The 15,737-nt window shown below is 40.0% G+C and overlaps 1 protein-coding gene across 1 annotated transcript; it reads right to left on the reverse strand.

Moving 5' to 3' along the window:
• Positions 1–9,561: 9,561 nt before the first annotated feature.
• Positions 9,562–15,370, reverse strand: LOC103457903 (homeobox protein OTX2-like). The gene is made up of 4 exons (XM_008398378.3): positions 15,263–15,370; positions 12,089–12,302; positions 11,787–11,938; positions 9,562–11,521 (listed from the first exon to the last, which is right to left on the reverse strand). The coding sequence occupies exons 2-4, from the start codon at positions 12,183–12,185 to the stop codon at positions 10,847–10,849; spliced, it is 924 nt and encodes a 307-aa protein (XP_008396600.1). The 5' UTR covers positions 12,186–12,302; positions 15,263–15,370; the 3' UTR covers positions 9,562–10,846.
• Positions 15,371–15,737: the final 367 nt, after the last annotated feature.

The following is a 15,737-nucleotide window of genomic DNA, read 5'->3' on the forward strand; positions in this document are numbered from 1 at the left end:
ACAAAAGGCAACCAATGTGTTGTAACAAGCACGTCCAGGAAGTTATGATGCTGCAACTATTAATGCAAATTCACTCATCAAATTTTGCAATTTTCACCAGTCAAAACAAACTTTTTGCAAATCTAACCAATCACCTGAATGTTTTTTGGCCAATCACTGCACCCGACAGAATTTCAACCAATCACCTTAAAACCTTACTAACTAGCAAACCTGCATGATGAAAGCATGTGTGTGCTAAGTTGTAACATTTTCCTTTTTTTTTCTTTTGCAGACTTTCATGTTAACTTTTAACGACCAACATTGAATTCTTACTTTACATTTTTAACAACTCCTTAGGACACAATTGTATTAAAGGGTGCTATTTCAAGAAGGTGCTTGAAAATATTATTTTCATGTTAAATTTTAACTATTTTGTGGGCAAGAATTTCATCTTTTTTTGTAAGACTATCATGTTATGGCAAAAAAGAGAGTAAAGTTTTAAAAAAACTTTGATCGCAACTTTTTTAAAAAAGTGCTGCAAAATCAGTAATTTCATAGGCTGCAGCAATCACAAAAAAAAACCCTGCAACATCCTAGAAGGACTGTCTAATTACACTTTAAAGAGGAGGAAGAAGAATGTAAATATGCTTCTGCAAACACACAAAAACCACTGCACACATGCACCTATTCTTAACCACTGCTGGAGTTTCCCAGGAAATATTAAAATAACTCGCTGGATTAAAATTCTTTAAACTGAACATTAAAGAAACTCAAAGTTGAGCTTTTATAGAAATAAAAGGCAAGTCATAATATTCCGCAGCGCGGAGGGAAGAATCGGAGGCTGAAGGTGGCAGACTGTGATATCGAGGTGGAAAAGCGTAACGTCGCAAGGAAGACAGACTGATAAAAGAACGAAACCATTAGTGGAGAAAGAGAGAAAGGCCCCCACAAATTGGCAAAGGGAAGTCAGGGTCTCTCTGCTTTGCATTTCATTTACATGGCTGGCCGTATCGACCAATCGGATTGGGAGCAGAGCCCGAGGCTTAGGAAAGCGAATAAAGACTCCAAATGCCTTCACTGCTCTCATCCCTCTCGCTCATAATACCCTGTCTGCCCTTCTTTTCTGTCGCTCCCTCTCTTTCCTCCCCTCGCTGTCATAATACCCTTTCTCTCCCCATTCTCCTCTCCCTGGCGTGGTACTATAAGTAGACCCTGTCCGATGTGATAGCGGGATGAGGAGAGGTGAAGAAGAAGAGGGGAGGGAGGAGGGAGAGCTGCTTTTTCAGCCGCACATCGCAGGTGAAAAGCAAAGCGGAGTGGGTTGGCTATTGAGTGTTTTTAAGTAGAAGCTGTGGGAGCAGATCCACTGTCATCGTGATGTTTTTCTTGTTTGGCAATATTTTTAGTTTTTTCACTTGATCAGGATGTGCTCTTCTTCTGTCACAGTGCAGGAGCAGATACTGGACAATTCAGTGACCTCAGCTCCCCTCACTATCCTTCGCAGGGTCTCGTTGTCTACTGCATTAGCAGCGCATAAACACAACAGGGTTTCTAATCAATCTTCCTGTCAGTCCATTTTTAGACATCTCCATCTTGTCTAAAGTTTTAATACAGTTTTTTTTTTTTTTTGAAGTTTTAATACAGTGTTTCAGCATATTATGGAAGTTTGTTTAATTAGCCTTAATATTGTACAATCTGCTGACAGAAAGTCTTCCAAAACTTCGCAGAAGCCTGTTTTCTATAGATGGTGTTTGGTTTTGGCCAGAAACAAAACTGCCAACATTTTTTATTTTTTTGGACTCCATTTGTTGAGATACACAGATTAAACCAATTCAAGGCTCCAATTATGTGTTTTCTGTAAATTTCACACACAAAAATTGCCTATTTATGATGAACAAGGATTTTTTTTTCTGACATGCAGACGCTGTAGCACGCACACACGCGTACACATTAATTACTAATTGACGCTACACACTTAAACTCATTTTGATCTAAATATGTGAGAAGAGATACTACAAAAACCTAAGAATAACCTCGGGCATTTTTTACAAGACACACGTAATTACTAAACACATGCACACACTTTCATGCAGACATTAGGGGCTCAATTTGAGGCATATTACAAGTTTAGCAATTTACCCCCATCCATGCGTGACAGACGAGTCAAAATTGGAGGAAAGTCTTGAAGAACAGGTCAGTAACCAAATTCATGCTTTTCATGGTCATTCCAAAGCTAGCTAGCTAGCTTTGTAAATTTATAATGCAAGCATGTAGCCCCACCCACATATTGCTCAGACAACACTGTAAGGTTCCCACCCTCCCTCACTGTCCCGCCACACACCCCACCAGCTTCATTTACCGTTAACCATCCATAACAATGACTTATTTGTCGGTGAGGAACATCCACAATGGGAGCCCCCACCCCCAGGCGTGTCAGCACCTCCCCCGACACCACAGTGAGTCAGTATGCCGCCAATTACTGAGCGCAAACTAAATGAGGTCAAAACGGGACGGGGTCATTAGCAAAGTAAACCCGTTGACTCCTTGGGGGTGGAAGAAAGCAAAGAAGTGAGAGAAGGTTGCAGAAAATCTTCCAATCATAATAAAAACTCGCATGTCACAGTTTTAAGGACTCATCACTTGGGTTGGTTGGGTTTTACGTCTGGATCCCGGCACCCGTCAAGATCCATTGCAGTTTTCCTCTGTCGCTTTATTGCATTTCTTCGAATAGAATTGAAATTCTTAAAAAAAAACCTGCTTGTTCAATCTTCAAATCATTGCGTCATTCGTGCGCATCAAGAAGCCATTTTCTCATTTCTGTGAACGCGCTGAAAATCTTTCTGTGTATTTAATCAAGCGATTGTGTGCAGTTTTCTCCTTTTTCGTACATTTTTAACTGTAGGATGTTAATCAAAATTTAGGATATGAGTCTCGGTTTGTTACGTAAGTCTTAACATGAAAAATGCTTGAAGAAGTTATAATAAGTAAAGCATACTTCTGTGCATTTCCATTAGTCTTTTGTTCTAAATCTGTCCTGAATTGGTAAGTTGCTCCCCGGTGAATCCTGACTTTCTCCAATTGGTGAATGCGTGAACATTTAACCATAAAATGTTGCATTTTATGTAACTTTCAAAGTTACATAACACACATTTCAAAGTAATTCAATGGAATATGGAAAAGGCAAACAAAAGACATTTTCTGTTAGGAAATTTGGTTTGGAAATCTGTAAGGTAGAAATTGCTCATTGTTATCTTAGCTGGATCAGAAATGCGAGTCTCTTATAAAAGGAAAGTCGACAAATCAGCACCAGAATCTATAAAAATATGTTGAGGCATAAAACCTACAAAATAATATAGAATTACATTAAATCATACACAACATTTGAGGTTTTCTTCTTTTTTATTTCCTTTCATAATTCATCAAAAAAAAAAAAAAAAACTACCACGAGGGATAAACTGATGCAACTGTTAAGTGTTTATGTCCAAGCTGTTTTGTTTTCAGGTATGAAGTGAAAGTAGGCCGGGAGGAAACGACAGCGCACTGATAAGAAATGGGGGTGTGAATTGGCAAATAGACAAACTGGCCCGTTGCCAGGTGACAAACCGCTTGTTTATGTTGTCTGTTCATTATGATCGCGTTTTGTTTTGTTCACGACTGCCTGCCGGTTTCTCCTTCTTAATGTTAGTGTGTTTTCATGGTTGAGAAAGTGGGACAGACCTGTGTGGGTCACAACAGGAACGACAAAACAATTTCCTAACATCTCCAAAAAAAAATACCCTACATCATCCAAAAGTAAATCTAAGCCCAAAATGAACTGAAAATATTTTCACGTTCACTCAAAAGTGACGTTTTTTTAGCTCAGGTTGCAGATTTTTGTCGTAAACTTTGAAAACCCGGGGCGAAGCTACAAGCGATTAGCGAAAAGGCTGTCTGGTGCGAGAGTGTCCTTTGTTGGCCGGCAGCATATTTGTATTTGTGTATCTTCATTGTGACGCGTGTAATCCGCATGCTCTCTAATCCCGGAGCAGGTGGCCAGGCGTTTGCCGACTGCAGGGGGGGAGTGTGGAGAGGGCACACTTCTCCTGGTCTCCTGAACACACACAGACCTTTACACACACACACACGTACAACTGATCCACACGCTCCCACCGACCTACCACCGCAACATTCAAGGAGTTGTAACGGGAGAGAAACCTGCGAGAAGGCGTTTCCGTTCTAGCTTTCTCTGGACACCCACTGTCTCTCTGCGGGTCCACAACAGACACGCTCCCCTGTGGGAGCTTACTCACCGCTCTGAACAGGTGGGCTGAGACCGGGTGGAGCAGGGAGAGAGGCATCTGTCGACAAACTGTGCTGCCATCTCCTCTGCTGCACCTTCCCACACGCAGTAATGAGGAAAGCAAATAAAACCAGCAACTTATCAACCCCAAAGAGGTTTTTTCTCTTAGTTGTGACGTTCCTTCAAGAAACGCCAAGAACACATTAGACCCTCAAATCAACTACGCATTTCAGCAACAAGTGCTTTACATCATAAAACCATCGTACAGTCACCAGTTATGAAACAACAGCAATAAACATGTTTTATCAAATGACGTCATCAAAATCATGAAGCAAATACATGTCAAGTTTGCTGATCAATGTTCCACTTGTTACAAATCAGAAGCGACCTTAAACGGTTTAACCTCGATTTAAAGGAATTCAGTGTTTAGTCCGTTTTGCAGTTTTCTGGAAGTCTGTCCCAGACTTGTGGTGCACAAAAGCTGAATGCTGCTTCTCTCCATGTCTGGTTCTGGTTCTGGGGATGCAGAGCAGAACCAGAACCAGGAGATCAGACAGGTCTGGAGGGTTGACACAACAACAGCAGATCTTTGGTGCTATAAGCCGTTCAGTGATTTATAAACTAACAGCAGTATTTTAAAGTCTACTCTCTGAGCTGCAGAGAACCAGCGTAGGGACTTTAGAACTGGTGTGATGTGCTCTAACTTCCTGGTTTTAGTCAGGACATGAGCAGCAGCGTTCTGCATCAACCGCAGCTGATTTTATTATATCGATCACCTGTTTAACCAGCTGAAAATAATCTTCAATGTTATTTATTACTTTCCTTCATGAACAGCTCCCCATTTGGGTAAACGCAAATATAATTAAAATAATGTGCAGTGACATCAAAAATAAAATTTCCCGATATAATTCAAATCTGACTCATAACCTCTTATCATGAGTAGAAGGGCAGTTTAAAATCTGAGCTTAGTTCTGGCTAAAAAAAAAAAAAATTGCTTCGCCCACACTGCAGTGGACATCTAGCCGGCGTTCCAGTTGTTTCTCTTCCGAGTGGGAAGTCGGGATTTCTGCGCTCCGAAATGCAAATCGAAGGCAACGTTTCTACCCTGCAACGTTTAGATTCATCCCTGCTCCGACGCACCTGCCTGAACGCCGTCACCAGTAGCTCTTGCAGCTCTGCAGAGGCCCGGTGCCGAACCGTTCTGCTGAGTCAGAGCTTTAAAGAGAGTTGGATATTAAAGTGCTGTGCAGCACTTTAATATAAATGAGATATCTAAGTATGAAGGTCTTTTAAGGGATGTTTTTTTGTCACTTGCAGATAAGAAAGTAGTTAAAGTTGATTAAAAGAAGGACTTTCTAACATGTTTATAAGTGTTAATGTGGGGGTTAATCTGTGTTTAAAGCAATTTAACTGATTAAATTAAACAAGTTGATGTTATCATGGAAACTAGTTCAAACTGAAATAAAAAAACAAAACATTACTTTGCATACCAGGGCCACTAAACTGATACAATCATTGATACTGTTGTGAAACATGTCACTATGATATCTTACGGACATATCTGTGTGACTATAAGATAAAATATTGTTATGACATAATCTGGAAGGTTTTATTACTTGTTTTATGACCAGTTGCTACTATTTTATTACTTGGATGATACAGGATAAAACCTTAGTTCATGTTTTACGCAGCTTTTGTTCCCGTCGTCTCCCATATATTCACTTCACCTCTCAATCATCTCTTCATGTCAAATGCTTTTGGTTTAAGCCTATGTAAATGTGACCATTAAACGCCCGTAATCTCTTATTAAAACCTTTCTCTCTTTTTTTTTTTTTTTTTTCCTTTATAAAAGGAGATTTACAGTTTTTTTTTTCTAATGGTCTGTTTGCAAAAAAGGCAAAATTGCTTTGCTGGCTGAATGTCCACTTTTGGCATAATCCAGGAAGCTGTGAGTCTCAAGCTAAATGGATGCTTTGGGGAAAAAAAAGAAAACATATTAGAACGGCTTTAAATTTATGTACAGCACTAATACTTTAATGGCAAATCATTCTTTTACATATGCTGTATTTTATGTCAAATCTGTAATCAGCTTTCTGCTTCATGTGATATATATATATATATATAACATATTCGCTTTTTTACAGAAATGTGCTACAAAAAGAGCATTATGTGCATTTCAGATTGCATGTGTCTCTCCTTAAATAAATATTATATTTGATATTTTGGTTTTTGTTGAACAAAAACTTCAACCACAGGTGAAAAATGATTTAACTGCAATTAAGCCAAGAACAGATCAAAAGCAAAGTTACTAACATCTGCAGTCTAGAAAAACTGTAATTATTATCTCGCACATGGCCAGGTTGGTTTGGATATTTGTTTTCTCTCTTGCTCTCTCTTAATAATTAAAACCATTGGAAGAAGCCTGATTATTTACATTGTTGTGTAAAATTAAAAACCTTCCTCTGTTGTTGCAGCCACAAAAATATCCTGAACAGAAGGTGAAAACAACAGGGTGTGTTTTTTTTGGGTTTTTTTTTTTTTTGCAACAATTCCTAAGGTAAAGCGAATTAAAGCCAAGGAGATGTTCTGTGCTGTGTCTGGAATCACGAGGAACGTATCTTTTTATCACGAACAAAATAAAAAGGCAAGCAGTTAGAGATAGTTTTGTTCAAACCGTTGAACTTTTCTACATTTTGCCATATCAGAACCGCAGACATTACTGCATTTTATTGGAACTGTGCCTCATAATCCTACAAAATGTATTGTGTAACTGTAGAGGGGAAGAAAAGGGACATAGTTTTTACTTTTTTTTTTTTACAAAAAAAACTGTTAGGCAGTCACTTTTTGTCACACCTTCTTTATTAAAGTATCTTAAAAGAAAATCGAGAGCAACCGATCATCTTCAGGAAGTGTTTGACTTGTAAATCGATTCCATGATGTGTAACTTAATAGTATAAATTGATCTGTTCATTGAAGGCCTCAGATGTTTGCTAGAGCAGAGTTTATGGGAGAACGTTCTGGAGAAGGAAGAAGGAAAAAAAAAAAGTCTCAAGCTTTAAACGTCTCATAGAGTCCTGTTCAAATGTAAAATGAAAAGAGTGTGGAACAAGCGCAAACTTAAAAAGTACATAGTCATCCACCCAAACTAAGTCTTCAAACTGGAATTTATCTCTAAGTGCGCCTTTAACTACTTTTTTATTTTATTTTATTTTTCTTTTTGGAGCAATTACCCAAACATTGGCTCTACTCTCCGTCTTCTTAAGCCTCTGCACGGCATCATCATTTAACGTTTGCACGACGGAATTTGACGTAATCTCACTGGGGTGAGATTACGTCAACAGCAGTAATCCGTCATCCAAAGTGTGCGTCCTTCCGTTTCACCGTGGTCAGTGAGGATGAGGCGGAGCTCGCCGCCTGTCTGACGAGCGCACAGAAACGCCATTGTTTCACTTATTTAAATGAGATTCCACGACTGCTGCTCCTGCCGCAGATGAATTATGTATGCGTTGGTGTGCTTATATGCGATCGGCATCGGCTCCCTGGGAATGTAGGACACATGCTTACGCATAACAATGCTGCTCGGTTGTATTCTCACCGACGGGCCGTTGAGCAGAAATGTTCTTGTTCTTTCTTTCTTTCTTTATTTTTTAAAAAATAAAGTCCATTCTGTTCACCCTGATGCGATGCAGCAAGTATCTGCATCAGCTCCGTGTCTGGCATGGCATTCATAGAGGAGAGGAGAGGAGAGGATAGGAGACCCCGCAGCACTTTCTCTTGCTCTTTTTATTCCTAAAGAACCAACAGAACGAACACCTGCCAGTCAGGGCTGCAGATGATGGGGTCGGGTGGGGAGCGGGGGGGGGTTAAAATGGCGCAGTTCGGAATCGGTTTTGTCTGTCTAGAGACAGAACATCGAGTAAAGACAGTTTATCTTCTATGCAGCAAGCGGGGCGAATTTGAGATATATCTGAGGTGATTAACAGCAGTAACTGCTATGAAAACTTTGTGATCAAACAGCCTCTCCTCTTCCCCCAGCTGGGAGGAAATCCCGGAAATCCCCGGTCTAGCTGAAGTGATGCCGCTTGGGGAAAGCCTCGCCTCGGGGCCACACAAAAAAAAGCGGTCTAATCGGCCGAAAAGAGGGTCTCTCTCTTCCTCTCTCTATCTCTGACTCCCTATATATTTTTTTCATTATTAGTGTTTAACATCCTTAAATGCGATGAGAGGATTAATAAAGCGCGTCTGCCTGCGTGGCCCATATGTCCTCTTTGGGCCGCTTGTGCGTTAATAAAAGGAAACCTGGGAGGGCCTCCCGCTCCAAATGCGGCAGGAAATCTGACTTACTGCTCTTTATTAACATTTATTAGAAAACCCGTTGAAGGCTTAAGTATAATCACCAAGTGATCTGCGGATATTAGTGGAGCCATTTTTTCGCATTTCTTTTTCTACTTTTATTTTATTTTTTTTCTTTCTGTTATGTTGTTATTATTATTTATGCTATTACTATTGCTACATGAATTGTTTTGCCTGTTGTTTATTGTTATTATTAATTTGAAGATGATAAATTAGAAGATGATAAATTAATGTGTTGAGCTGTTGTTCTTGTAGCTTCAGTTCATTTCAAAGGCTGTTGGGGTTCCGCGGTATAATTGGGTCAATTGTTGCTAATTGGCGGTCAGATCGGGACAATGCAAAGCCCTTCAACGGCAGCAAAAAAATAAAATAAAAATAAAAAAAAGTCACGGCTCAGATCCGAGAGGACTCGGTCACGTTTCCCGTTCAGTCCTAATTAAAGTAATATGACGTTCTGCTCGGTGAAGCTGCTTGGGCCACATGCTCTTCAAAAGCTACAAAAACGCGTCCTGACAACTGCAGTTTGTACTTTCGTCTGAGTTAGATATTAATATTAAGTTAATTCATACAATTATATTGCTTTTTTTTTGTTATCTTTCCCATTGAAGACGATTCGATATGTTCCTTGCGCTTTTGCCGCGTGATTTTGCGCGCGAACTGTTCCAAAAGCATGGCCAACGTGTGTTTGTCATTTTTCCGTATTAACTGGGAATATCAGATTGACCTCCTGCGTGAGTGAGGATTAACGTGACCCTTTGATCGGTCACACTTTCCTCCCCACTCAGTGGATGCTGCCACAAAAAGTTAAGGGTTCGAAAATTCCTTAAACCAAACTCTAAATGATAAGGATTTAATGTGCGCCAAGAGGATTTGCGTGAAAAATGTAAATTGAGCCATAGTAACTAATTTTCTGACATTTTGAGCTGCAGTAAACGAACAGAAACATCAAATCTGAGTCAAAAGGTCTTTATTGTTTCATAGTGGGTTTTGTCGCTCTTTACAGTTTTGAATGGACCTTCAAATGCAAGATGTACACTGTTGTTATTCCTGATTTATCATGAAAGCTAATAAAATCCTTCTTTTAGTTAACACTGGGAGCATGGAAATAAAAATGTGAAATTCACAGCTTGCTTTTCCTGCGCATTTTACGCAAGGCAGAATTGCATACAGGTTATACAAAAAAAGAACAACAACAAAAAAATCACAAGTCGGGTAAAAAGAAATTTTACAAGGGAAGAAATGAACATTTTAAAACACATAAAAGACATTTCGGCTCACGCGCGAACGGACTGATTGTCAAATATTCGTATATTTTTTTCTTCTTCCATAAATTAAGTAGTGCATCCAAGTTCGCGTCAGAACTCACTCTCTCTCTCTCTCGCTCTCTCTCTCTCTCTCTCTCTCTCTCTCTCTCTCTCTCTCTCTCTCTCTCTCTCTCTCTCTCTCTCACACACACACACGCACACGCACGCGCGCTCCCTACAACACAGACACTCATGCACATCGCTTTGATCAAAGGGGCGCCCATTCAGCGTGCCAACAAGAAAAAGAAAAAGGAGAGTCTTTAAGGAGCTTAGCAGGAAAAAGACCTGACCAATCCTTCAAACTCCTCCAAGTTAGTCTCTCTTGATCCTTTTCTCCCTTCTTCTTTTCTGGTCAGCAGATTTGTTCCGTGCCCCTGATCAAAGTTGAGTCTCGATGGTCAATAAGTTAGTCCAACAAGTGTGAGACAGTCCTGCGCTGCTCGACCCGAGGTAGAAGTTAGGGCCTGAATTCTTGTGGAGGGAAGAAAAAAAAAAAAGAAAGAAACTTTATTTTTGCATGAATGCAAAGCCGGGTCAAGGCAAGAGCGAGACACCGCTGCTTAGGACCCCCCAGCATGCCACCCCCAGCAGTACCTGACTTTTTCTGCACAGAACATAGATCCAAAGATGTCTGTTAATCGAGAATGAACCAACTTTTAAATTTGGCCAGTGATTTCTCCACAGTTTTACTTGTCGGTATCCCTTTATTTTTAAATACATATGAAATATTATATCGTAATTGTGTGATGTGATCAATCTAACTGTTATGTTAGCAAACTGTGTAAGTGGGAATTTTAAAAAAAGCCCAATAAGTTAATATAAGTGGTGGTGTGGTTGCTGGTGGTGCCAATTTCCGCTCAGGACCGCATTCAGTCTTAGACCGGCTCTGCATGGGTTCATAAAAGTTCCCAATTTCTTCCATTTTCTTCTCTCACAACACTTGAAACTTCCAAGCTGCTTGGTCTTTATAATCCAGACAGTCCGAATTGAAATTTAGCTTCCACGATGAGGCAGTTTGGTCCTTATAGTCCAGACAGTCCGCCGCACCGGTGAAACCGAGCCCCGTCGCTCCGTACGCCGACGAGGAGAGCGAGGACGCCGGACTCAGGTGGCTGGACACCCCGCTGCCGCCCATGGGGCTCATGGTGGAGCCCGCGGCGGACAGCTGGTGGTGCATGGGCGACAGATAGGAGCCGCAGTCCATCCCGGTGAAGTAGGACGAGGAACCCGTGTAGCCCTGGTTATAGCCCGTCGCCTGGGTGTAGGTCATCGGGTAAGACCGCTGCATGCAGGAGGAAGAGGAGGAGGAAGGTGTGGTGGACAGCGGGTCGGAGAGCGGGGAGATGGATGCCGGGCTCCAGATGGAGACAGGCGCCGCGCTGCTGCTGCTGTTGCTGGTGCTGCTGCTGCTGTTGCTGCTGCTCACAGCCGGCATGGAGGTGCTGGAGGGCGGCGTGAACTGGCCGCTGGCTCCGCTCTCAGAGCTGGCCTCTCTCACCGGGGAGCCTTTCTTTTTCACCGGCCTGCTGACAGACTTGTTCTGCACGCCCGCCTGAGTCTGCTGGGCCTGCTGGCGATGCTTGGCTCGTCTGTTTTTAAACCAGACCTAAAAAAAAAAAAAAAAACAAACATATTTAAATTAGAATAGATCCTAAACTACGAAATTAGTACAACAGAAAATATAGTTAACGTAATTTAACCTGCAAAAAGTGGTGTTTTAAAATCTTTGGATTTCGTTACGATAAAAGACTAAAACACGTCTTGGTGGCGTTCAAGAAAATCAGAAAATTCCAGACAGATTCAACGAATTTAATTGCGTTTCAAATATTATGTGCATTTTTAGGACAGAATCGTGTAATTTTAGGACTCACTTGCACTCTGGATTCAGGGAGGTTGATCTTTAAAGCCACCTCTTCCCTCATGAAGATGTCAGGGTAGCGGGTCTTGGCGAACAGGTTCTCCAGCACGTCGAGCTGGGCCCGGGTAAAGGTGGTCCGCTCCCTCCTCTGCTTGCGAGGGGTCCCTAATAACGACACGACAACAGAAGGATGTCGCTGTTGCAATTTAAAACCACCATATCTGGAGTAACACCATCGAAAATCCTTCAGATTGGAGGAGCAAATGAAGAAAATCGAAATAAAAGTCGTTACTTTTAAAGAAATCACTCTGTTACCTTGGTATCCCACTGAAGGATGCAGTAAGTCCACTCCTGAGGTAGATAAGCTCAATCCGTTCACCGTGTACGGCGGTTGTTTCAAATAGGACATCATGTTTGCCTCCGGCAACCCCGATCACAAAAAGTAGTAAAGAAAATGGCGCAAATAATAATATTAATAATAGCGTTCCCCCCACTGGCGTCTCCGAATTCTGAAATGGTCCAGATGAATCTGAAGGAAAGCATAAAAATATTAACAGTAGTGGCTGTCGGCCGGGTTTTACGCGTAGCCTTTACGCACACGCACACACACACACACACACACACAAAGTGGGCGTCCTCAAACTCGCGGGGCTCTTAAAGCAGAATGGAGACCCCCAGCTGATCCCACTGGACTGAAGATGCTCTGTCTGGCTGACAGACGTTTACGCCATCAACGTCGCCGCCCCTCCCTCCAACAGCTTCAATAACCCCGCCTAAAAAAAAAAAAAAATCGCTTCCACCCGTTCCTTCTTTCCTTGAGCCACCAAAAAAAAAGCAACAACAAAAAAAAAAAACATTGTAGTTAAAATGCGCACTCTCGTTGGGCCCCAACTGAGCACTCAATTAGCATATACACCCACAGGTTGGGGACGAAGCAGCTGATTTGCAGAAACAAAGCGCAGTGTTGACCGATAAGTAACGCTGATAACAAAAGACTTTAAGGGAACAAACAATGAGGCTGCAAACTGAGCGCGCATTTAATCACAGCTCTGCATCGATTTTGGTGATTTTGTTTGTTTCCTTAAGGAAAAGTGCTTAAAGATTTCAACTGGAAACTTTAGGGAAAAGTATGAAACATAAAGATTTACTCATTCTGATGCATCCGCATCCTCCCCCTCCTCCTCGTCCTCCTCTTTCTAATGTATTGCTCCCGGTAATTAGATTTAAGAGGTGACACTTTGGAGAAGTGTTGATTAGAGAGGAGCGGTTAATCTAAACAAACGAGGAGATTGATCACTATTTATCTTCGAGTATACCAGGAACAATAGCTACATTTTAAAATGATTTCATGGCACCAATTGAAGATCGAGACGGAACAAATAAAATATAACTCAAAAGCAATAAAACAAATGAAAAATACCACATTTTTGTCTGATTAAGAGGAAAGGTTTTTTTTTCAAAGCTGAATCTCTGTTAACGAGCATAAATTAATCAATCCGAAGCTGTTTTTGAAGGACTTTAAAACCTTTAATAGGGCAGCATGTTCTAATTGTAACATTTCACTGTTGAGTACACTGTTAAAACAAACTGTTAGAACAATTGATATAAATCTGTGTAACCGTCTGCTTGCATTTTCGCTAACGAACATGGAGATAAAGTAGTTCCATTGTGACAAATTAACTTTGTAACTATAAGCAAAATTTCCTCATATGCAAACAAACTACTAGCATTTAACCAGCGGCACTATTGAAGCAATTTGCATGCATTTTATTTTTGGATGATTTTAATTATTTCTTTCTGAGTAGAAAGTGTAACAGAAAAAAAAACACCTATAAAAATAGTTTTGCTAATTAAAACTATTTTAATTAGCAAAACTAAAAAGTCTTACTTTTTGTTAAAAATAAGTAAAAAGTAAGACTTGGTTTGTGACAATTTGTGATAAAAAGAAATTATATAAAGAGTGAAAACAATGTAAATAAAATAAACACAAAAAACATTAAATGTTAACGACTAACAGCTATAAGAAGCTCAGCTAGCAAGTTTGAACGAACATTAGCATTGTTGCTATTAGCTAAAGCTGTGTCATAGTTTTACTAAGCTAAATCTTGCAGTTCTCTGTTACAGGTCAAATAGCTAATGCTTAGTACTGTATGGCTTGTGTGTTAATTAGAATGCACACAATGTAGCTTTTTTTTTTTTGCAGTGCATCAATAAAATATCAAGCCCTGACTTTTTTTATCAGTTGAAACATCTTCTTGTTTTTTTTAGCATCTGCCGACAGGGACCTGCCTGGCATTAAAATATGCACTTCTCTATTAATACTATTATTAGCATTAGTCGCACTCGTCGTTTCTTCCGAAGCCAATAACGGCCGCTCCTGTTCATCCCAAACTCAATCTGTCACTTTTCTCCTCCTCAGTTCCTCCACAATAATAAACACCCCTCCCGCCCCGTTGTAGGCTAATAATTATTATTGGCTCAAATCTTTTTTCTCTCTCTCTTTTTTTTTTTATTTAACCCCCCTCTCCATCCCTCTTCTCCTTCTTTCTGAGAGAAATTAACGCGATAATCCGGACGGCACGCGCTGGCCTGATTACGGGACGCCATGCAGCCGCGGCTCCGCGTACGGGCCTCGGCAATTTTCAGCGTCATGAAAATAAAACAAAGAGTGGCATTGTGTTTATAGGAGCAGCTGACTGGCAGACGACCCGCACACACCCCGACCCCCCCCCCTCTAAAAAACAAAACAAAACAAACAACCAAAAAAAAAAAAAAAAACAGAAAACAGGATTATTATTAATTTTTTTTAATTTTTAATTTTTTTTTAACTGGAATCAAAAATATATTTTAAAAAGAAAACAAGTGCTATAATTATTAAGAATAATTTAAGAATAATTAAAAATAAAATACGTCCTGTTTTCAATTTTCTAAAATAAATAAAGACTTTTATTTTTTAGGAGAAAAAAATTATCTAAAATATTTTTGGGATTTTTTGGGGGAAAATGTTCTAAAATTTCTAAATTTTAGGAAATTTCTCTAATTATTGAACATTTTAGGTACAATAAAATTATACCTAAAATGTATAATTTTTGTATAAAATAAAATTATAAATTTTTTTTAGAAATATATAATTTTATTTTTATATATATATATATTTTACTTTTTTTTTTTTTAGCTGACAATTACTAGCCTTCACTACTTAAATACAGCATATGGAATTAGCTAAGAACTGAATAGCCAGCAATTTGTAAACTGACTGCATGGCCTGCTTTCCTCTCATAATGACTAAATCCTTGTGAATCCTATGAATCCTGCTCTCTCCTGAAATTCATTGCCTGAATGCTCCTTTGGTTGGAAAAGGGGAGAAAAGTTCCCCCCACCTCCCCTCAAACACGCCTCCTCAATTATCTACCCTGTCTGACTGTAAATTAAAAGAAAATCCTAAAAAGGAAAAAAAAAATTTAAAACAAAAACAAGGATCCTACTTACTTCAGTCTGCTGTTAATATAAAACGATCCTTTGGTTGGGCTTATAGACCCATCAAACGGCTTTGATTTGTTTCCTTCCGGATAACCTCGTTGGATGCGGATTAAACTGAGAGATGCTCAGTATTTATTGGGGGAGAGAGAGAGAAAGTGTGTGAGTTTGTTTGAGAGGGAGGAGAGGAATTTTAGCAACCAATGGAAATGAGAGTGAAATTTGATTTGCAGAGGTGGAGGATAGAAACATGTGGCTGCAACACAACTAAAGCAACGATAAACTGGATAACAGCGAATGTTAGGAAGAAAATCTATAAATCTTTTATCTCCTATGACCAAAATTCATCCATCTGCAAAGTACCACAACTTGAAAAGCACTTACTCCAGTCATTATATTTTATGCGATAGAAGTTGGTTCTTTGTGTGAAATGAGAACAGGGCATACAAAAAGAGCAGCTGCAGTTTGAGATAAAAAATAAATGTTC

The sequence above is a fragment of the Poecilia reticulata genome, chromosome 21 (assembly GCF_904066995.2).
Source record: "Poecilia reticulata chromosome 21, P_reticulata-male-v2, whole genome shotgun sequence".
Classification (NCBI taxonomy): Eukaryota; Metazoa; Chordata; class Actinopteri; order Cyprinodontiformes; family Poeciliidae; genus Poecilia; species Poecilia reticulata.